At 43.5% G+C, this 23,557-nt stretch overlaps 2 protein-coding genes across 2 annotated transcripts in view; both read left to right on the forward strand.

Annotated features, from left to right (window-relative positions):
- TMEM169 (transmembrane protein 169) overlaps positions 1-3,618 on the forward strand; it is a 29,798-nt gene extending 26,180 nt beyond the window's left edge. The window contains 1 exon segment of the mRNA XM_041737625.1: positions 1,236-3,618. Coding sequence (XP_041593559.1) covers positions 1,236-1,858 — 623 coding nt within the window. The 3' untranslated portion in view covers positions 1,859-3,618.
- Positions 3,619-11,424: 7,806 nt separating this feature from the next.
- The window catches only part of XRCC5 (X-ray repair cross complementing 5), an 88,503-nt gene continuing 76,370 nt past the window's right edge, over positions 11,425-23,557 (forward strand). Inside the window, exons 1-5 of the mRNA XM_041737474.1 lie at positions 11,425-11,514; positions 15,048-15,161; positions 18,636-18,819; positions 19,716-19,764; positions 20,779-20,901. Coding sequence (XP_041593408.1) covers positions 11,494-11,514; positions 15,048-15,161; positions 18,636-18,819; positions 19,716-19,764; positions 20,779-20,901 — 491 coding nt within the window. The 5' untranslated portion in view covers positions 11,425-11,493. The remainder of the gene's footprint in view (positions 11,515-15,047; positions 15,162-18,635; positions 18,820-19,715; positions 19,765-20,778; positions 20,902-23,557) is intronic.

The raw sequence follows: 23,557 nt of genomic DNA on the forward strand, positions 1-23,557 counted from the left end.
AGAGACTGCATGGCCATATGAAGACCTCTGGGAAGTGACGCTTGAGCTCATCCAGATGAAATGAAGGACCAGCCATGAAATGCTCTTGGGCAGAGCTTTTAGCGGAGAGGGAGCAGCAGGGGCAAAGATCCTAAGATGGAAGGTGTTGGGAAAATTGTACAACCCTTCTACCTGTGTAGTCAAAATCTCTGCCACTCTCCTGAGCCCTGCTCTTTAGGTGGGTCCATTCTATTCCTCTTCCAGTCATGGAGCAAGGAACCAAGCCTATCTATAATCTCTCCCACCTCCACTTCTAGACTACATTTCACATACCAAGGGCCACAGACTTCTGTGTTTTAATATCTCCAATCTCACTCCAGGATGGCCATTTGATGGTGATGGTGGTGGTGGTGTGTGGGTGTGTGTATATGGAGGGTGTACACGTGTGGTATGTGTGATACGTGTGTCCAGAGCTTGGACATGAGGTCTGAGATGTCCACAGGCATGAGGAAGCCTCCTCTCATGGAAGCATAAGTACAGGGATAAGCAGGGAAGAGGAGTTCACTGTCCAGCACTAGGATATGCACACAGCACAATCTTCACACACACTAGTGGATATTCATGTACCTATAAACTAGAAATAAGATTATTATGAAGTGGTGTCTGTGGCAAAATTCCTCATACCCTTCCATATCACAGAGATCATGCCAAGATTGAGGCCCAGAAAATGGAGAGAGAAATTACAAAGCAACAACTTTCTTTACAGTTTTTTCAGAGTCCATGTGTGTGGAGTGAGAGTTCCCTGGGGGAAGTAATAATTCCAATAATCACCTTCCTGAGGGAGTTCCACTCCATCCGTGCCTGAGTAATTGACTCTAGGACTGTGCCAGGTGCTATAAAAACAGGAACTGTTGGGGGGGCGGGGCTGGGTGGTTCAGTTGGTTAAGCATCTGCCTTTGGCTCAGGTCCTAGGATCGAGTCCTAAGTCCTGAGTCAGGCTCCTTGCTCAACAGGGAGTCTGCCTTTCCCTCTCCCTCTGCTTGCAAAAATAAATAAAAACAAAAAGCCCTAGGAATTGTTGTATTCAGCCCCCAGCTCAAGTGATGACACTGTGGTGAAATGTCCACATTCTTTTTTTATTTATTTATTTATTTATTTATTTATTTATTTATTTATTTAATTTAATTTAATTTAATTTAATTTATTTTTAAATGTCCACATTCTGACCTTGACTTCACCTCCTTGATCTTCTGCAGGTATGTGGAACATGCCTACGGACAGCCGCTATGTCACATTAACTGGGACCATCACACGAGGAAAGAAAAAGGGCCAGATGGTGGACATCCATGTCACACTGACGGAGAAGGAGCTGCAAGAATTGACCAAGCCTCAAGGGTCATCGAGGGAGATAACACCTGAAGACAGAAAGGCCTGCCAAATGGGAGCAGACCGTGGGCCCCATGTGGTCCTCTGGACACTGGTCTGTCTGCCTGTGGTCTTTATCCTCTCTTTTGTTGTCTCCTTCTACTATGGCACTATCACCTGGTACAACATCTTCCTTGTGTACAATGAGGAGAGGACCTTCTGGCACAAGATCTCGTGTTGCCCTTGCCTCATTCTCTTCTATCCAGTGCTCATCATGGCCATGGCCTCTTCCCTGGGCCTCTATGCTGCTGTGGTCCAGCTCTCATGGTCCTGGGGAGCATGGTGGCAAGCTGCCCGGGACATGGAGAAAGGCTTCTGCGGTTGGCTCTGCAGCAAGCTAGGTCTGGAGGACTGTTCTCCCTACAGCATTGTAGAGTTGCTTGAATCTGACAATATTTCAGGCAATCTCTCCAACAAGGACCCCATCCAGGAAGTAGAAACTTCCACTGTCTAAACTTCCAACATCGTATGTTCTTCTCTCGTCCAGTAGTCTATATGCTGTCTTCCAATTGCAGAAGATTCTTTCTTTAAATTAGCCCCCTACCTCTCACAGTTCTGGAAAATTGTAGCCCACATTGTTCTGTTCTACCATCTTGGTGGTTCCAGGAGTGCAGGGAACAGAAAAGCAGTTTATGCCAAAGCTGTCTATCCATGGATGAATTCTCATTTCCTGCCCTAAAATGACCATTGATCTGGGACAAGGAGCTCAGTTCTAAGTTCAGGAGTTTGAAGATGTTACTGGTGCCTGGAAACCAGGGGAGTATGTGACTAAATGTGACAGGGGAAAAGGGAGACTCCAGGAAGACCAAGTTCACCAAAAAGATAAGTAGGATGGAGAGAAACACTTAGGACAGGGCTACCGCAGTGCAGCAGGATGTGAAGATTTTTGTGCATTACTTAGATTTTAATATAGTGGCATATGTAATGCAAATCCTAAAATATCAGTGGTTTAAACAGGATAGAAGTTTCATTCTTTCTTGTGCAGAAGTCTGGAGGCCGACCATCAGGGTACCTGACCAAGTCATCCAAATCCCAGGCTTTATTCCCCTACCATTAGGATGTAGCCCTTTGTCCTTGTAAGGAGACTTCGGGGGAAGTCTCACTCAACACTTCCTATCTTTCATTGGCCGGGCCTTGGTCACATGACCTCACAGGTGAAAGAGGCTGGGAAATGTAGTCTTTTAGTTGGGCAGCTATAGTCTACGCAAAATATTTGGGTTCTGCTAATTTAAGCAAAAAAGGAAAATATGGCTATTTTGGTAGGCATAAAAGAGTCTCTGCCTCCTGGTAATTATTTAAATATATTCAGATCCCAAACTGCTAATATAGTTGTATTTATTTATTTATTTATTTAGGACTGACTGTTACATAGAGAATTTATACATAGACACTAGCTACATATACTGTGTATATGCTACCAATAGATGTTAGCAGCTCTTGTACTTTGCAATTAGTCTGTAACGTCATGTGGTTTCAGGGTTTTTAGAAAGGAAGAGTGAAGTGTTGAATATAATTAGTAGCATAACTTTTTCCCTGGTAGTGAAGGCAGGACTGGGGAATGATAGTTAATATAATCTACATATTAAAGACTGTGGAGGGAGGGCTTGCAAACTTTGCCCGACAGGTTTCAGTAGCCCTAAGTGCTCAAAGACAGGATTAGCCTTCTGTTGTTTGGCAAGACCTCACAGCCTCACTCACTCAGACCCTGCTGGAATATCTTGGCTGTGCTGTGAAGCTTGTGTCCTCCTGGCCACTAACGGGTGTACACCAGATGAATCTAGATTCATAGATTCTGAACTTTTTTTTTTTCTATTTAAATTTATTCCAGAGGCTAATTTCAAAAAAAAAATCAAATCCCAAGAGATGAAGATTTTTTTTTTTTTTTTTTTGAGGTTTGGGTCTTTACAAGAACAGCTGATGCCCATTTCTTGTTCATGTCTCAGGAAGAAGCTGTGTTAAGAACTGTGAATCAAACCAGATGGGTCAGCAGTAGTGCTCTCCCACAGAAGGACAGGGACATTTGCCTAAAGTATGTTGAACACCATTTTCAGAAGAACGCCCTTTAAAAACAACGGCAACAACAACTATTATTAGTTTCACACAAAACAAAACTGCCCAGCATTTTTGAAAGTAACCTTGGTGCTCTCTGGTGCTTTTGCAAAAATGTAAACAATTGAAATGAAGACAAAGAAAATAAAAATAAAATTGAATTAACGTTGTTCGCATGGTCTTTGAATTTCTCCAAAGTTGCTTTGAGTGCTACAATTTGCAGAAAAAGGTGAGTGTGGTGGCTGACCTATGTACGTATAACGATCTTAATATGGATCCTTAGGTCTTGACTCTTTCCATGTACAACTTATTTATGGAGATTCCTTTTAGGTGGACTGTTCCCACAGACCACATATTTACCTAAAACCTAATGTGATGTTGCAACTGCATGTCACATTTTTTCCTGGAATTAGGGAAACCAATGGTCAAGGCCAAAAATAATCATAATTAAGATAGAAAAACGGGGCCCGTGGTAGAATGGAGGAAGATGGGGTGAGGGTGGGGCCCAAGGGATATTGAAATGAAGTGGACATGGCCCTCATCCTAGTTAGGCTCACAACCTAGAGGAAGAAACTGAAATCATTTCAGAAGGGCTCTAAGAAGGTATGTAAAAGCCCAGAAGCAGGAAAACTTAACCACTTACCTACTGACATTGAGCAACACCTTCATAGTGATTCAAGTCCAAGGGGGAATAAACCCCTTATTCTCCAGGAATTTGAGTAAAACAAGAAGCTAAATCTTAAAAAGTTCAGATAACCTGAAAGTTTCACTGTGGCCTCGATGGCCACCCCAAACTTCAGTTTTGCAGTGTTCCAAATGCTTAGTGGCTAACATCATTTCCCCTGCCCCCACCCTCTGCCCTTGAGACGCAAACAAGCAGAGGTACTAGAATCTCTTCTATTTCTCCCAGGAAATAAACCTGTCCTGTAGGAGGTGAGTGTGAGAGAGTGGGGAAGAGGGAGAGACAAGAGGGATAAAGGAGAGAGAGGGGGGGAAAAAAGAGAAATGCATACAAGATAAAAGCACTGAAATGGTTGACAAACCATTTCAGAATCTCTAAAAGAGATTCTGATTAAATCTGAACAAACCTTTCAGAATCTCTAAAAGTAAGAAAGAGTTTTTTTATTCAAGCCAAAGTTAGGACAGCTGCCAGGGAAATGCACTCTTCACAGGGCAGAAAATGATCTGGAAAATGAACAGTTATAGGGCTGGTACCTTTTTCACTGAGATTATACACTAGCATATAGGCAGGAATCCTGAGTTTTAGCATAAAGGGATGTGAGGAATAGGATTATTGATCAGTAACTCCAGGAAGGACAAGATAGTTTTCTTTGGTCATTCACAAAGATGTGCAATGCCCGTGTGGCAGCCCATAACCAAGCTTTGGGTCTGAATGAGGGTTACATACAGTTGATGAGGGAGCAGGAGGCCAGCTGAGGACAAAGCACAAGCTGACACCCCACTCCGAGGTGGGATATGTGTGACCTTCCTCAGGCACTCCTCAGGCTGCCCCAAAACTAAGGGAAAGGAAAAACAAACGGTTAATAGAGTTCACAGTCTAGTGGGATGGGAGTCTCCCTCAGTTTACAAATCTCTTGATTTACTAGAAAAAAGCAAGAGCCTAGCTTCCAGGGACCCATAGACTTAATTTCCTGGAGCCCTAACATCACCCATACATCCACATTGATGTGGGAAACAAAGATAGAAAGGAATGTAAATGAAATTTCCTTATAACCTGCAGCCCATTAACCAGGACTTGTGATAGGCAGACAAACATTCCTCCAGGAAACTCAACTGTCCTACTGTTTTGCTTTACTAAAGGGAAAAACAATCAACTTGACAATGGCAAGGCCTCCAATATTTTATAGGTCCTCTTTAGCATAAGAATGTTCTTTAGAAAACCTCCCTTTTCCAATGTCCCCCAACTCTCAAGTATATATATATATATATTTTTTAAGATTTTATTTATTCATTCATGAGAGACAGAGAGGCAGAGACATAAGCAGAGGGAGAAGGAGGCTCCATGCAGGGAGCCTGATGCAGGACTCGATCCCGGGACTCTGGGATCATGCCCTGAGCTGCAGGCAGAGGCTCAACCGCTGGGCCACCCAGGTGTCCCTCCCAAGTATATAACTGATGAAATTTTAGAATATAAGTGAAATTTGGTGGCGTGTGGTCCGGAGCCAAGACCAAGAAAGAATTCTTGAGAGGTCTTTGGTGCAAAATGGTGGTTTTATTGAAGCATGAGGACAGGACCCATGGGCAGAAACAGCTGCTGCCCTGGGCCTGTGAGGAGTGGTTATATATATATATATATATATATACATATATATATATATATATATACACCTGGGAGTTGGGAAGGGTTTGGGGATAGCCCACTCTCTAAGGAATTCTGGAAGCAAGGTTTCCAGGACCTTGAGGTGGCTAGTTATTGTTGGGAAAAGGTCACTTATTACCATCTAATAAAACCTTAATCATGAGACCTTTCAGATGTATACCCATGGGCCAACTCGTATCTTGGGGGTTTAGAGATAAATAATTTCTAATGGAATTTTTTTTTAAGATTTTATATATTTATTCATGAGAGACACAGAGGCAGAAACACAGGCAGAGGGAGAAGCAGGCTCCCTACCCCCAGGGAACCCAATGTGGGACTAGATCCCAGGACTCCGGGATCACAACCTGGGCCAAAGGAAGATGCTCCACCACTGAGCCACCCAGGTGCCCTAAAGGAATTTTTATATGTTCAAATAGACTCACAGGATCCTGGGGGTTGGGCTAAGATTGCCTTTTGCCCTTAGCAAAGTATGAACCTTGAGGCAGAGGCAGTCGAGTCAGCCAGCGGAGGAATGTCCCTCTCCCTATTTCAAACACTTGTCAATGTACTGCCCCAGCCTTGTGCTTTGTCCTGTTAGCCCTGTTCCCCCATCATTTGCCCCCTGAACAATTTTGACCCTTAAATCTTTAAGGTTGTTGAAGGTGGAAGGCCTCATCTTCTGTAACGTTTTCCTACTGAGTAGGGGTGTAGAGAGGTCCCTACCCATGGGCTAATATTGGTCAGTTGGGGAAGGTATGGGGGAGTTATGAAAGGTGGAGACGGCTGAATCCAACAAGGACAACACATGAACCTCCTTGGGTAGAAAGGATCATCTGTCAGCTGGAAGTTATGGCAGTGGAGTATTCGCAGTAGGCAGGGAGACACCAGAAACAACAAAATAAGGTTAATATTATAATGAGAAAGTAAAGACCTTTGACATCAACCTTTGATAATTTTCCTCTAGTCCAGGAGTTTAAAGCAATCACTAAAGAGAGATTGTTTAAAGCACCAATTTGAGTATTCATGTCAGATAGAAACCCAGAAATATTTCTGTGGTCATTTGGAATGTATACACAGAATCGTTTAAGATGGTGTAAGGTCTACCTTGTTCAACAGTTAAAATGACTAATGCCATTCTATTTTGTAAAAATGCTTCACACAGTTTTATTACTTTAGTATTTAATAGAGAAATTCTACACTGAGTGTTATTTAGGGCTTTGACCGTGTACTTATTAAGAGGTTCCACATTCCAAACAACATTCTCTAGTCTGGAAGAGGGAACAAAGATGGATGCTAGGTGGTTGTAACAATGAAACATGTAACATGTCCACTTTTTTTTTTTTTTTTAATTTTATTTATTTATTCATGAGAGAGAGAGAGGCAGAGACACAGGCAGAGGGAGAAGCAGGCTCCATGCAGGGAGCCCGACGTGGGACTCGATCCCGGGTCTCCAGGATCAGGCCCTGGGCTGAAGGCAGGCGCTCAATCACCCCATGTCCACTGTTTTAAATTTGGAAGTTTGGCTGGGTTGGTAATGGTAATAATGCATCTGTGTATCCAGGGAAAGCCCACAGGCCTGTTGAAGCCTATTGTAGGCCTATTGAAGCCTTGGCCACAAATTAGAGTGGCATAGCCATTGGGTCACATTAGAAGACCATCATACAATTTGGGGCATCCAATGTGTCATCTAATCCAGTCATCAAGAAAGGTCATCCATTATCTCTGTTAAGTCCATAGTTTACCCTAGAGTAGGGTATATTCTGGATTTTAGGGAACTGATTGTCATCCCAGCCACAGAGAATTGGTTAGAGTGCTAGCTGGATTATACACTTGTTAGGGGATCAATCCCATTTTTTTTTAAAGCTGTTGAAATAATCATATGCTCATGGGGCCCTATTATCCCCACAGAATAAGAAAAAGACTGTCTATATATGAGCTATTGAGGCAATTTCTCTTGGTTTACCTCAAGTTGACTAGGTTAGGTAAACAACACTTAAAGACAATCAGAACTAGAATTTTACAATCACAAAGGTGTGTTCTTGAAAATATAGTTTTTTCTCTTTAAAATAACCCTCATTTCCAGAGATAGTCAAATCTCTGGCCCTGGGCTGACGGTGGCACTAAACCGCTGAGCTACCCGGGGCTGCCCACAAACTTTAAATACTGAATATACTTCACCTGGGCCCATTCTTAAAAGTCACTTTGTTCCCCGTTGCCAATTTTTTACCTGAGACATTGGTGGGGAAATCTGGAGTGGACGGTGTTAAGTCCACAGAGTGTTCTTCTTTGCTCCTTGAGAGTGAGGGTAGGAGCCAATGGTGCCAGAGGCACCAAGGATAGTATAGAAGCCAGTTTTGTAGGCTGCAGCCAAGGTGGTGCGGAAACAGGGTGAGGCAGAAGAGGTGAAGCGCTACCAGGAGGCAGAGAAAGCGTTCCCAGTTCTAGAGCTCATCAGTTCAACAGAGGAGCAGCCGCCGTTTTCCCACCAACAAGGGGAACAGGCAGTCCAAGTCGGTAGAAGAAGATAGGGAATTCCCCTGAAACAAAGAGAATTTTGGCAGCTGCTTGGGAATATTCCTTGAAGTCCCCGTTTTGAGGTAGACAAACAACAGTTGGCTCCAATTATAGCCATTAGCCAGGGAAATGATTGAGGGAGGAACCCCCATATCTATTAGGAGGAACAGTGAGAGTAAGAGTCAAGAGTCTCCTTCATCTGGGATGGCCTGTATTTCCTCCAATACCCTGGGTTTACTCAGAGGAGGCCAATTTAGATCATTATTATCCAACATCAGGAGGGAGTTTTCTAGCAGACACATTTGGGCGATTTGCCCTATCGCCTGCAGAGATCTAGTGGACAGACTCCACTGAGGCCATGAAATGTTAGAGGAATTCAGTCCTTCCCTAAGTTTTGCAATACAAACTGTCTCCAAGGGTATAAAGGCACCTCAAGGGAGAGTCCTTGGGGACTGAAGAGAGGAGGTCCATTACCAAAGAAAATCCCACTCTACTCCCTGGGTGGTGCTCCACATGGTGCAGGATGATGTCAAGAGGTTCCTGGTGTCAAAGCACCCCGAGGCACCCCCACAACAAAATCACAAGGACAACCGCAGTCCTTAAAGGCCCTGTAGGAGGAAGACCTGCCCTTCCCCATCGCATTCTAGACTATGAGGGATGGATCAAAATACCTTGCCTGGAAGGCAAATCTGCCATTTTTAAACCATGAAGAATAGAAAAGTTTTACAAAAAGTTTACCCAATTTTGTAGCTTAAGTAGTTAGTAGAGGACATTGACGGAAAACAATAAAGATAGAAACCCATCATGGTCTAAGTGACATTCCAACACATGTAGTCCTTACAGCCAACTTCCCTAGGAAATGGTCCCTGGTTGGGTTTAATTCTATCAGGTACTGGTTTTAGCCGCCTCGCAGTGGAGGTCTCATGGCCAGAAGTGGCTAGACCAGGGATGTGGAGGGGATCTCATTAGACCGATGAGGAGGAAACCTCACACGGGAGTCCTAAGATTGGCAGGCATCCTGGTGACTTAGGTGGCTGTCCCATGCCAAAGGAAGACAACTTTGCATAAAGATAAGAATTAAGAGAGGGCATGAAGTTTCTGGGTCTTATTGACGGGGAACAGAGGGCTAGCTGAGGACAAAGCACAGGTGATATCCCACAAAGGACCCCTGCCCAGGGTGGGATGTGCGACATTCCTCAGGAAGCTTCCAGTTGTTGTAATGTTAATGCCTTGCTAGAGGGAAAAGCAATCTTTATTTTATTTTTAGATTTTCTTTTTTTTAAAGATTTTATTTATTTATTCATGATAGACATAGAGAGAGAGAGAGGCAGAGACACAGGCAGAGGGAGAAGCAGGCTCCATGCCAGGAGCCTGATGTGGGACTCGATCCCGGGACTCCAGGATCACGCCCTGGGCCAAAGGCAGGTGCTAAACCACTGAGTCACCCAGGGATCCCCCAAAAGCAATCTTTAACTTGGCAATGGCAAAGCCTCCAGTATCCTGTAGGTCCTCCTTAGCGGATCAAAGTCCTTTTAAGGGAAGCCCGGGTGGCTCCATGGTTTAGCGCTGCCTTCAGCCCAGGGTATGATCCTGGAGACCTGGGACTGAGTCCCATGTCGGGCTCCCTGCATGGGGCCTGCTTCTCCCTCTGCCTGTGTCTCTGTCTCCCTCTCTCTGTGTGGGTCTCTCATGAATACATAAATAAAAAAAAAAAATCCTTTTGAAATCTCCATTTTCCTTATCTCCTCCAACTCCAGGGTACATAATCAGCCACTAGGAGGATAGGAGGGTCCTATTCGTGCTCTGATGAAACTGTCATTTTGCACTAAAGACGTCCCCAAAATTTTTTCTCGGTCGTCAGCTCTGGACTTCACCTATATTCCAAAACTTCATCATTACCGTCTAATAAAACCTTATTCAAGAGACCCTTTGGATGTACATCCCTGGGCCATACGTTTGGGGGATGATTGCCAACACATATCTTGGGAGTGGGGGTTTTAGAGATAAAGGAAATTTCTAAAGGAATTTTTATATGTTAAAGTAGGCTCACAGGACCTCGGGGGTCGGGCTAAGACTGCCTTTTGCCCTTTGGGAAGTATGAACATCGAGGCAGCTGAGTCGGTAGAGGAATGTCCCTCTGCCTGTCCAGGACTTGTCAGTGTGCTGCCCCGGCTGGGGCTTGGTCACCATCAGTCACCCTCACAATCCCTGAGCAGCAGCTCTTTCTGCTCATGGGTCCTGTCCCCTTGCTTTAATAACATCACCTTTTTTTTTTGCACCAACGACGTCTCTAGAACTCTTTGCTGCTCTTGGCTCTCGACCTTGCCTCTGTAAGGCCATTGACTGCATTGCAGGGGTCACCTGGTGGCTCAGCGGATGGGCGTCCGCCTCCGGCTAGGGCAGGGCGTGGTCCTCGGGTCGGGGATCAAGCACCGCACGGTGCCCCCGCAGGGAGCCTGCTTCTCCCTCCGCCTAGGTTTCCACCTGTCTTAGGAATAAATAAAATTAAAAAAAAAAAAAAAAAGCTTTTTTTTGCACCAAAGACATCTCAAGAATTCTTTCTTGGCTTCAGCTCTTGGACCTCATTCCAACACCCCGAGCCGTTTCCTACATGGGTGAGCTCGTCGGGCTTGCATGCCCCCCCCCCCCCGCCCCCCAAGCATCTCCCTAGGTTCAGCCTCCAAATGAAGTGTCCCCTCCTGCCGTCCAGGCTGGCGGCACCTCTCCGCACGGGGGGGCTCAGCAGGTGCTTTGCGCCCCGCTCCCCCCACCCCCGGCCCGCCCCGGCCCGCGCACCTCCCAGCTCCTCTGCAAATGCAGGAATCCCTCCCGCTATTGAGCGCTCGGAAAACCGTTCTTCGAGCAGGTGATTCCAACGCCATCGCGCTCTGTCCAGCTTCCCTATGCAACACGAACTCTCGGAAAAAGAAGCTGAGGCTTCTTGGGTTCATGCTACGCAAGGAAGCCGAGCTGCACAACGCGGTAAGGTCGCGGAGACCCCAGCAGCGAGCATCTCCTCGCCGGGGCCGGACGCCGCGACTGCGCACGCGCGGAGCCTCAGCGCCCAGGCTCCCCGCCCCTTCCGGGCTCCGCGGAAAGCGGGCTCCTTTTTACGACGCTCCGGCCCTGACCGCGACTCCGCCGGACCTTGGCGGCCGCCGCGCTCTACGTTCCCGCCCGGAAGGGGCGGCGGAGGCCTCGGCAACATGGCGGCGTCCAGGAGCAAGGTAGGCAGAGCGTGGCTTTTGTTTTGTTTTGTTTTAAAGATTTTATTTATTCATTCATGAGAAACACACACACACACAGAGAGAGAGAGGCAGAGACACAGGCGGAGGGAGAAGCAGGCTCCATGCAGGGAGCCCGACGCGGGGCTCGATCTCGGGGCCCTGAGCCGCGCGCCTCCTTTCTTAGTTACCCGGGTCCCCCCTTCTTCGTTACCTCCTCCACCTCCTCACTTCTTTGAGCCTGGGTTTTTAGCACCTGTAGGGAAATGCAACGTGTGTAGTAGCCTTGGTAGGACCTCACCCGCAGACGCGAAAAGCCTGAGAGAGGCCCGTGAGTGAATCAGGCGTCTTGGCATGGAGGACGCGTCATGTCAGCCTTGTCGCTCCTCCAGCGGTCTGGGCTGTCACGTCTATGGGAAGCCTGGTGTGGGGGGCGCTGACCTAAGCGCTTTCTACCCCGCTCGTGGAACCTTCGCAGCCAGCCCGGCAGCCGAGAGCTGTCGCTCTGCTCGGTTCGCAGCCCAGAAACCAAGAGGCGGAGGAAGGGGAGTGGTTAGCCCCCGGGTATGGGGCGCAGCACAGGTGGGGCTCACGCCCGAACCCCCGCCGCCTGCTCCGGAGCCCTGTCTGTGTGAGCCTCCGTGTCCCAGGCGAATGATCCACGTTAGGGGGAATGTGCATAAATGGATTTTTTTGTTCCATAGAGGCAAGAGAGTGGTGGTGATCTGAATGATCACTAGAGGCAGGTGCGTCCCAGGGTGTTACTTGTTCATCCGCACACCCGAAGCCCAGGCCCTTGAGCGGGCGTTGTGTGCACAGGTAGGCAAGCTGGGGGTTTCAGCAACTGACCCCTAGTCCCCCCCAGCTCCTCGTTGGGAAATGTTGATTAAAGCAGCTGTGAACATTTGGTGCCCCTTAGCTCTTTCGTCCTCCCCTCCCAGCTGCTGAAAACCTTGCGGCGCTGGTGCAGGAGCTGTTTAGAGGAGGTGCACTTGCCTCAAAACTCTAGCAGCCTGTATTGTTTCCGTGTGTAAGTGAAGAGTTGCCACGCTGCTCAGTTTGCCTTTCCTGGTTTTGTTTTATCTTATTAAGATTTTATTTATTTATTCATGAGAGGCAGAGACACAGGCAGAGGGAGAAGCAGGCTCCATGCAGGGAGCCCAACGCAGGACTCGATCCCAACGCAGGACTCCAGGATCAGCCCTGGGCCCAAGGCAGGCGCCAAACCGCTGGGCCCCCCAGGGATCCCTTTCCTGGTTTTCTTACTGCTGCCAGAAAAGAACTTGAAGTGTCACACCGACTACTCTTCTGATTCCGGAAAGAAGTTCCATATTGTGAAATCCTTCGATGCTGTTTTTTGGATACTTGATTCCTAATAAAAGGCTTTTATTCCCCTAACTTAGAGTTTTCTGGTTAAAACCATTTTCTGGTGTATTAGATAAGTGCAGCAACATATTTTGGGATCCTTACATTTTTTTTTAAGATTCTTATGCTCAGGGCATTGACACCAGGGGGTATAAATCTTACTGTTCTCAAAGGAATTTTGTAGTTTATTATCACCCTTTCTTCAAATGTACTGTCTTTACTCCTGACATTTCTTAATATTAGTGCATTATGTTTATTGCTTTGTAAACTAGGAAAAACTTACTCTTTTCTATGTATTGTCTGAGACATAACCGAATTTAGAAATCATTATAGCTTCTCTCATAGAAACTCATCCAGATTTTTCAAACACCTTTTTTTTTTTCCCCCTCCTGAGTAGGCTCCATGCCCAGCATGGAGCCCAGTGTGGGGTTTGAACACATGACCTTGAGACCAAGACCTGACCTGGGCTCAAGAGTTGGATGCTTCACTGACTGAGCCACCTAGTTGCCCCAGATTTTTCAAACACTTCTAGGATCGGGAGATCACTGCCTCAGAAAACAGTGGTTCTTTTATTGATCACTTCTTACTGTTATTTTTCTCCTTTATGTGGAGTCAAACCAATCTTCTTGTAACTTCTGTTAATCCATTCTCTCTCATTCTCTGACCAGTCCTTTTATAACACAGCTGCCAAATATTTGGGAGGGAATATCATGTTCCCCTAAATCTTTTCATTTGGTTCAAATATCTAGTTTTTCCAAACTATTCCTCACATCCCATGTTCTATAGATCTTTCTCTAACCTGCTTATATCATATTCTTTTGTAATTAGTCTTTCTCTTAAGATGTGCTCAGAACTGCCCACAGTTTGTCGATAAGGTCTTATAAGTACAAAGTACAGGTGAGACTTACTGTCAAAAAGCATGAACTCTGGAAAAGACCTTAGATCTCATCTAGTCCAACAACTGCTTCCTACCTTTGTGAACTAACAGCGAGGTTAAGTGACATTCCCAAGGACTCGGAGCTAATTGGTAATAAAGGTGGGACTGGATCGCAGGTCTTCAGATTGCTAATCTAGCCTTTTTTCACCATTGTTTTCCTTCCTTGAATTCCATGCACTGTTGATACAGCCTAAAAACATATGAAGTAGGTGTGGCGAATGTAGTGCTGTAGCCGTGTCATATTGGTGACTCATAATCCACTGAAATCCTGAGTTGCTGTTTGTTCAGGTCTCCTCCAACTCATTCAGTTGAATTCTGGATGCCAGATATAGAACTTTGTAACTGTTTTAGTTTCCCCTATTTCCTTAGTCCCTACAAATGTGATTGCTGTCTAATCACTAAGTGCCTATGTGGTTTCCTCTACCTGTGACTCCCCTTATTCACGTGATTGACTCTTCACTTTTTAACACTCACCCAGAGATCACATTCAGAAGGCTTTTCTGCTTCCTTACCCTTCCTTTATCCCCTCCACCAGCCTTGGCTGGATGCCCCTCCTGTGTACTCTCTTGGTGTCCACTGCACACGTCTGTCATGGAATATTGTGCTGTTATTATTTATGTGTCTTTGTCCCCTACTAGGATAGATGTCTTAGTCTTTATTTTATTTTATTTTTTAGTTTTTTTTTTTTTTTTCTTAGTCTTCATTTTAGATCCCAGTTCACAAACTGATATAAATTGTTGGGGATATAGTTTTAGTACACATAGATTGTAGCAGTCACCTGTTGCCACAAAAATGCTACAAGCTACCCCCAAATCAGAGGCTTACCAAAAATATATCTATTCTCATGCCTGTGGTTCTGCAAATCAGTTGCAGTTTGATGTATTTTGGGCTCAGCTGTGCTGGCCTTGGCTCTGGCCTATAGGTTGTTTTCAGGTCTGGTCCCCATAGGTTTATTCTTGGGCTCAGGCCAGAGGAACAATAGCTTCCTGGAGCTTGCTCCTATCCTGGCTTCTGTCTTTCAGAAAGTATTAGGACTATTTAAAGTTTCTTTGTAGTAAATATTTATATATCTTATGTATGTTCTCTAAGTAGAACACTCCCCCTCCCTCTGTCCTGCATCCCCTAAATCTACTAGAGTACAGGTTCTGTGGGTGAAATAAGCAAAGGCCATACCTGTTTTCTTTTTTTATGACCATTATTAACATTTTCTCACTCTTTGGGACTTTGTTTCTAGGCAGCTGTTGTTCTGTGTATGGATGTGGGCTCTGCCATGGGTAATTCCTTTCCTGGTGAAGAATCCCCATTTGAACTAGCAAAGAAGGTGATAACCATGTTTGTGCAGCGACAGGTAAGTTTCAGACTGGCCTTGAGCTTATAATTTGTGTTTTAGTTGCTTGTTGTCTCCATTTAGTAATGTAATATACTAGCCTGCTTATGATGTCCAGCTTTAGTACTTTTGGTACTTTATTTATTTAAAAAAAAAATTTAGAGAGAAAACACAAGTGGGGAGAGAGGCAGCGGCAGTAGCAGAATCCCAAGCTGACTCCATGCTGAGCGTGGAGCCCAACATGGGGTTTGATCCCACAACCCTGAGATCAGGACCTGAGTGGAACAGGAGTCAGATGCTTAAGTAGCTGAACCACCCAGGTGCCCCCAGCCTCAATATTTTTGGGCTTTACATATACTTCTGTGCAAGTCCAACTATACTACTAGAGCTTGACATTTTTTTCCCTTTGTTTTGGCCCCTCCAGTAGATACTATAATTTTTATCAGATATATGGCAATGTAGAAATGTTTACAAGTCTCTAGAGCCAGGTGGCCTGGGTTTGATCTTTGCTCTGTCATGTCATTTACTAACCTGGTAATGTTGAACAAACCTTCAACTACTTTGTGCCTATTCCACTTACCTTTTGTTGATAACGTATTATCCCAAAACTTGATGTCTTAAATTACATTTAAAAAAAAAATCATCCTCTCTCATGGTTTTAGGAGATGATGGGGTAGCTCAGTTGGGCATCTCGTGGCCTCTTCTGCAGGTACACTCAGGTGTTGGCTGGGCTGAATCATTGGAAGGCTGATCTGAGCCAGACATCTAAGATGGCTCTTTCCCATGGCTAGTAGTTAATGTTCTTTGGTGGCTATGGGCTTATTTGGGGCTGTCCTCCAGAACCCTTACGTGTGGTCTCTCCATTAACTTGGGATTCCCACAGTGTGGCATCCGGTTCTAGGAAGGGGGGTCCTAAGAGTGGGTATTCTAAGAGACCTGCCTATGTGACTTTTTATGACCTAACTTTAGAAATCCCCAAAAATGGGCAGCCCCAGTGGCATAGCGGTTTAGCGCCGCCTGCAGCCCGGGGTGTGATCCTGGAGACCCGGGATCAAGTTCCACATCGGGCTCCCTGCATGCCCGCTTCTCCCTCTGCCTGTGTCTCTGCCTCTCTGTGTCTCTATGAAAAAAAAAAAAAGAAAGAGAGAAAGAGAAAGAGAGAAAGAAAAGAAAAAAGAAAAGAAAGAGAAAGAGAGAAAGGAAAGAAAAGAAAGAAAGGAAGAAAGGAAAGAAAAGAAAGAAAAGAAGAAAAGAAAGAAAGAAAGAAATCCCCCCAAATCATTTCCGCTTTTAGGAGTCAAGCAAGTAACTAAAACCAGCTCATATCTGGGGGGGGTGGGGATGGGAGGTGGGGGGTGAATTAGACCCCCCTGTTGATTTCTGTCCCTTGTACCTGGTATGACTGCTACTTTTGCTAAGCCCACAAAGTTCTGCCTCATTTCATTGGCAACTGCTGCTCCTCCCGGATACCTCTGTTGTTTCTTCTGGATATTGCCCTTTTCATTAGGCACTATGACATCTCACCTGTCATCTTAGATTTTAACAAATTCTGATGAGCTGGAGTCCTTGATGTGTCAAGAAGAGAAGGCCTCTAACCCCATTCCTAGTTACGGTAATTTGTGTTAATCGTGTTTAAGTAATGCTGCTATGCCCCATGTGTAGTTTTTGTTTTTTGTTTTGTTTTGTTTTTTTAAGTAGTCTCCTTGCTCGATAGGGGGTTTGAACTCAACCTCCGGATTGAGAGTTGCGTGCTCTACTCACTGAGCCAGCCAGATGCCCCTCGAGTTTTTGTTTTTGTTCTTTTTTTAAAGAGAAACTGTGCTTTCGGTTTTTATTTTTGGCTCTAGCTCCTCCACGGGAGTCTGAATCTGGATGACTAGGAAATAGGAGCTTGTGCCAGTCTCATGCTGCACTCAAACTTTCCTTCCCTCTCCTGGTTGACGTTTTGTTGTTGAGCAAGATTACCTTGCTTGAAGATGAAGTCTTGTCCAGGACACAGATAAAATTCTAACTGGCCGGCCTCATGGTGTGCTGGACAGGTTTGAACCTCAACAGCTGGAGTTTTTTCTCCATGTGCAATTGGGAATTGTATCTGAATTGTTAGCACACTGGACAATGTAATAGACCAAACAGAAATGAGGAATGGCGGAATTCCATCCTCTTCCCCATGCAACATTCTTCCACTGATGGAAAGGCTTAGGTTAAGTAGGTGGCAACAGGACCACTTTTTGTGTCAGATACTGTTTTTTGTTCTTACATTTTACTATGAAGTGTTTCATAAAAGAGGCAAGTACAGAGTATAATATAGTGAAAAGCTGTTTTCCCATTGCCTACCACTATACAGTCCTCGAGTTCTGCCGTAGTTGATTTCTTTTTCTTTTTTCTTAAAAAATAGTTCCAGATAAACTTGAAACCCCCAGTGTATCTGTTCCTAATTCTCTTTCCTCTTTTCCTCAGGATTTTCAGTCAGTATCATGCATATTTTATACTTTTGGACATAAATATATTCCTAAGTAATATTTAGTATCACGTGAAGCTTTCTAAAAGTGTGTAACGTTGTTATTTGGTACATATAATTCTGCAACTTATTTTTTCTCAACCTTGTGTTTTTACGATTTATTCATACTGATAAACATGCACAAATTCGTTTTATTATTTTTAATTATTTTATTCACAAATTTATTTTATATAACATTTCATTATTGAGGTGTAATATTTTGCTGTGTAAATAATCTGCAGTGTGTTTTTGCATTCTGTGGATGGATAATTTGTTTCCAGTTCTCCCCTGTTATGAACAGTGTCCCAATGAACTCTCTTGAAGTGAATGTTCTTGTCCTTGTCTTCTTAAGTACGTGTGTAAGAATTTCTCTATGGTATCCATACCTGTAAGTGAAATTGCTGGGAAGGAGGACATGAACCAGCAATTATTTTTTTAATCCTATGGAAAATTGAAACTTTGAAAAGTCATTCCGGAAAGATAGACTATAAAATTGATTAAAAACTAATTATCCATACTTAGTTTTCATTGAGAATTAGAGTCTGATTTGATTGGAAGTCAGCAAGAGCAATTACCACTCTCCTACTCCTACGTTCTGTTGAAATGAACTCATTGTGGGACGCCTGGGTGGCTCAGCAGTTGGGCGTCTGCCTTCAGACGGAGTGCCTGGAGGAGTTCCTGGATCCAGTCCCACATTGGGCTGTCCATGGGGAGCCTGCCTCTCTCTCTGCCTGGGTCTCTGCCTCTGTGTCTCTCATAAATAAATAAATAAAATATAAAAAAAAAAAAAAAAAAAAGAAATGAACTCAGTGAAAGTCTTCTTAGAGCCTAGGAATTGTCATTGACCAGTGGGCTATCTAGCCTCGTGTTCTGTTGTTGACAGTGGCTGGAGGGACATGCCATCAGGAGGTATGTTCGTTTTACTCCCTGAAGATTAGGTATCTAATGGCTTCCAGGTGGTACTCAATGATTCTTAACCCTCTGATTTTCCTCTTCAGGTGTTTGCTGAGAGCAGGGATGAAATTGCATTAGTCCTTTTTGGTACAGATGGTACTGAGAATGCCCTTGCTGGTAAGGATCAGTATCAGAACATCACAGTGCACAGACACCTGATGCTACCAGATTTTGACTTGCTGGAGGACATTGAAAGAAAAATCCAACCAGGTTCTCAACAAGCTGACTGTATCCTTTTTCAACCAGAGAAGATTCTTAAGAAATTTCCTTTAATCTTGGGAATCATAATCTAGTTTGATGAGGCTCCCCAGAGTCCCAGCTCTGAGTTATATGATGCTTTTGGCTCTGGGGACATGGAGGTGGTGTGTGTTAGGATTTAATGTGAAATTAACTGGGTTGGGTCAGGCCCTCCAGTCACTTGCTCTTTCTCTGTACCAGTGATACTGAGGGGTTGGGAGCACCAAAAGGGGAAGATACCAGTGGGTATATTTGTGTATTGATATGTGCAGAGGGATTCATGGCAGAGATGGTTAGAGATGTTTGAATGTAGATTCAAAATGTAGAGATGTAGAGAAGATATTTGTAGAATATAGCACTAGCTTTCCCTGTGCTTTCCTGGACAGAGGGAAAGCCAAAAGTCAGACTGACCTAAACTGAAATTTCCAATTTCTTCCAAAGATGCTATGATTTTAAGGGGTTACTCTTACTTTTCTAAACAGTGGTGCTATCCCTGATTACTGGGAGGTGCAGTTGTTGTGCTGAGTGACTTGGAAATGCTAAATTATAGCTCACTTTAAGAATGGACTAATCACCAAAAATGGATTCTAGGTATTGTAAAATGGCATCATAGTTTTTCTTTTATTGAGTGGGAATATGTTAGATTACCTTTGGGTTTATTTTTTCTGATTATGTGTTTCAGGATACATACTGTAATACATAGCAAAATTGAGTATATGTTGGTGAAATAAACTTTAGAAGAAAGGCAATTTGGCAAGTACTTTTAAATCCTCAGAGTCATCCCTGAGTCCAAAGTTTCAAGCCCTGTCGACCTCACTGGAAAAAAGTTATACGTTCTTGGGATAAAGGGACAGTTTAGTGGTATCATCTGCCCTTAACTAGCCGAGTCCTGGATGCACTCATTGTATGCATGGATGTGATTCAACAAGAAACTGTGTAAGTGTCTCAATTGAAGAGAGATGGAATGAGTCTCTTGACAAAAATTGCATGTTGATGTATTCCATGCACTGTGATTCATTGTTAATTGAGCTGCATGTTTGTGTGGCTAAAGGAATATTTGATAGAATTCAGTGGTCCAGTTCACCCTTTCTTTTTTTAAATTTAAAAAGAGGAAGGGCTATATTGATGGGAATTTCTCTGGGAGAAATAAATGTTTAGCTTATTTCAAGTTCCTTCCTATTGGACTTAAGTTAATTACCAGAAACTTTAAAAAATGTTATTGTTCCTAATCTCACTGAAATTAAATGCATGAAACTAATATAACACCATATATTAACTAACTGAAATTAAAATAAAAACAAAAACATGAAAAAAAATAGAATTGTAGTGTTACAAAAAATTGCATAACTCTGGCCACAGCTTCCTAATTTATTACTTATTTAATTGCTGTGTCTTTGAAATGTGGGTCTTTGGATGTATACATACCTACTCACCCCTTGACTATTAGGAAGAACATTTGCACAAAATCTGAGGCCTAGATTTGATTATCATTTCTCAATCTCTACATTTTGTGTAAAATCCTGCTACTAGCCCTGTGAGTAGAATCAGACAAGGGTGTTTGGAAAGTGAACCCTTGCAAGTCTGAAGTTGTAGTCCTGGGAGAGTTCCTTGTTTACATTCTGCCTAAGTGGAGGCTGGAAAGGAATCTTTTAATGACAGTGACCACATCTTTAACTGAAATTAGAATTGGAAAATCAGGGATTTAATATTTCTATAATACTCAAAAATTTTGATTATATGTTTAGTAGATTATAGATATTTAATTATATGTTATTAGGAACTTAACTGAGCATCAGTGATACATGGGGATTCTAGAATATAATCACATTTGTTAACTATATCTAGATTCATTTCTTAGCCTCTTTCTGAGGTTCAGTGACCAAGTAGATTTGAGTTTGTAGGCAGTAATTCAGGAAAATGATTTCTTACTGTAATAACTCTCTCTTTTAGAGGAAAGAAGTTTGAGAAGAGACATATTGAAGTGTTCACTGATCTCAGCAGCCCATTCAGCAAAGACCAGTTGGATGTTATAATCCATAACTTGAAGAAATTTGGCATCTCTCTGCAGTTCTTGTAAGACCATGTGAATAGTGTCTGAACACCAATCCTGCATTCTTATAATGCAAGGAGTGGGGCCCCTTTCTAGAGTGCTTGGTTCCCACAAGTCTTCTCTATGTGCTCAGAGTCGAAATATGTCAGGTGACTGACTTCAGCAGACATTTGCGGAAGCACCCACTGTTCTAGGAACTCTGAGTTTTAGTGATAAAGGGATGAAAGTCACAGTGAAACAGAGGAATTTAGCTCAATTGCAGATGTTTATTGGCTCTTCTTGGATTCAAAGAATTGAGGAATCTTTTGAGGATATTCAGTTTATCTCCTGCCCACAAAGAGGACTTTATCCAAACAATTACCAGATTGATGGTTCCTTTTGTTAAACAGCTCTAGAGTAGTGTTTTGCAGGCAGTAGATGCTTTGAGGGTAGAGAGAAATGTCAACCTGAGAATTATTTTAAACACATAGAATGCTTATTTTTTTTAAGTCTTTTTCAAATCTAAAGGACACACACATGTATGTAAAATGTAATTTCCTAGTGTGTATTTAGAAATGTGGTATACAGATTCTAGGTGAAAATGTTGGCAAAAGGGTTGCCTGGGTGGCTCAGTTGGTTAAGCGTCTATCTCTTGATTTCAGCTCAGGTCATGATCTCAGGGTTGTGAGATCTAGCTCTGCATCTGTGTCAGTGCTGAGCATGGAGCCTGCTTAAGATTCTCTGTCTCCTCCCCCCTCTGCCCCTTCCCCCCACTCCATTCACTCACACACACACACACACACACACACACACTCTCTCTCTCTCTCTCTCTCTCTCTCTTTTAAAAAAAATAATGTTCACAAAATACTTCACAATTTGTTGCAAGATAAAGTCCCTCCTTCCCCAGTAACTTGAATGCTCCCCTTCCCACCCCAGGCATTTACTTTATCTTCTGTCCCTAACAAGAAAATTCTTTTTTACCACACTAATGCTTCTTGCTGCATATGAAACCAGTTTTATCTTGTCCTGTTTTTGGCAAAAGCAGAGTGATGGTATAGGACGTTGACTTACTAGTCTTTGGGGGACACTCCTTTTTCACATTGAGAGCTATACCAGGAAGCTTCCAGTTCAGAGTAGTAAGCCTTTGGCTACTTTGAAATGCCAGCCATGGGGAATTAAGAACCTCTCTTGCATGTATGTACCTCTTAAGATGGCTGAGGGGCATCTCCTTTCTGTAGAACTGTAGAAAAATAGTTGAGAATAACTCATCAAACTGATACTTGTTAAGATAGCACTTCAGAGAAATTAAGTGCTTTTTGAATGACACTTCTTTTCTTATTGAGTTGAGGTTTTCTCAGTGCTTCAGAAGCCCTGCCTGGCTCCTCTTCCTGTTCATAATTCCAGGATGCCTTTACATGGTTGAAGCATACTGCACTTTAGTCAGTGTCATTGGAAAGGGCTTTCTTGTCTGAGTGATACTGTAAAGTCTGTTGAAGAGACAACATAGCCTTGTTATCAAACTCCTGATTTGATCCGTTGTATTTTTTCTTAGGCAATATGCTTTATTCCTGTGCTATCACTCTCCAGCATACCAAGTAGAGTTTCTGGTTTTATTGTTTGATGTATCCCAGGTATGACTGATTGTTCCAGTTGGAACAGGCCCAATAGGCACTGTGCTCTGAGCAGGCTCATTCCTTGGACCTGGTTTTTAGTGTCTTCTGTTGACTGTTGAGAAAGTTTCTATCTGGTCAAAAGCAGGATAGAAAGAACTGTTACTGTAACTTCTTTTTCCAGGATAACTTCCTGACTCTTCACTTTTGTGTCATTCTCCCCTTCTTCCAGTTGGCTGTAGTGGAAACAGCAATGGCCTGATGCAAACCCTCTGTTCCTTACCCTGCTCCCTGGAACCTCTTTATCCTATGGGTCATGCGAGGCATGTTTTCTGTCATGTGGAGTACATGCAGAAAACATTTAAACAGGAAATGCTATCTTAAGTATAGCAAATAAAATGGTATAGAAATCACCTTAAAAATAACCATCCACATAATGGTGACCAATAGGTGATGTTGCGTGAAGTGAAAAGTTTATCGGTTGCGTTTCAGTGGTCGTGAGAACTTTGTCCTTTGGTCAGGTGACAGAGTCTTTGCTGTGTCACTCACTGGCTGTGTGACTTGGCCAGATTAGTTCATCTCTGTAGCTTCAGTTGCTTTTTAGGAAATGGAGATAGAAATCTATCCATCTAATAGTATTAAATGTGGTTGTTTATTTATTTTTTTTTTTTACTTTTTTAAGATTTTATTTATTCATGAGAGACACAGAAAGGCAAAGACACAGGCAGAGAGAGAAGCAGGCTCCATGGAGGGAGCTCAATATGGGACTCGATCCCAGGACTCTAGGGATCACACCCTAAGCCAAAGGTAGATGCCCAACCACTGAGCCACCCAGGCGTCCCTAAATGTGATTGTTTAAATGAAAGCATTTATAAGGTGCCGTATAGTATATTGCCATAAAATGTGTTTGGTTGGCTGATTTTTCAGTTTGTATATTGATGATTGAATATCTCAATGACTGGTAATCTCAATCTCATTTCAAGCTAGAATGAAACATAAGTACAGAATTGGTTTTCTCTATTTCTAGCAATTAAGTGATATCTACAGGAATTCTATATCTACAGTAATAAAGGTCACATTATTTGAGTTT

Source organism: Vulpes lagopus, chromosome 22, assembly GCF_018345385.1.
Source record: "Vulpes lagopus strain Blue_001 chromosome 22, ASM1834538v1, whole genome shotgun sequence".
NCBI lineage: Eukaryota > Metazoa > Chordata > Mammalia > Carnivora > Canidae > Vulpes > Vulpes lagopus.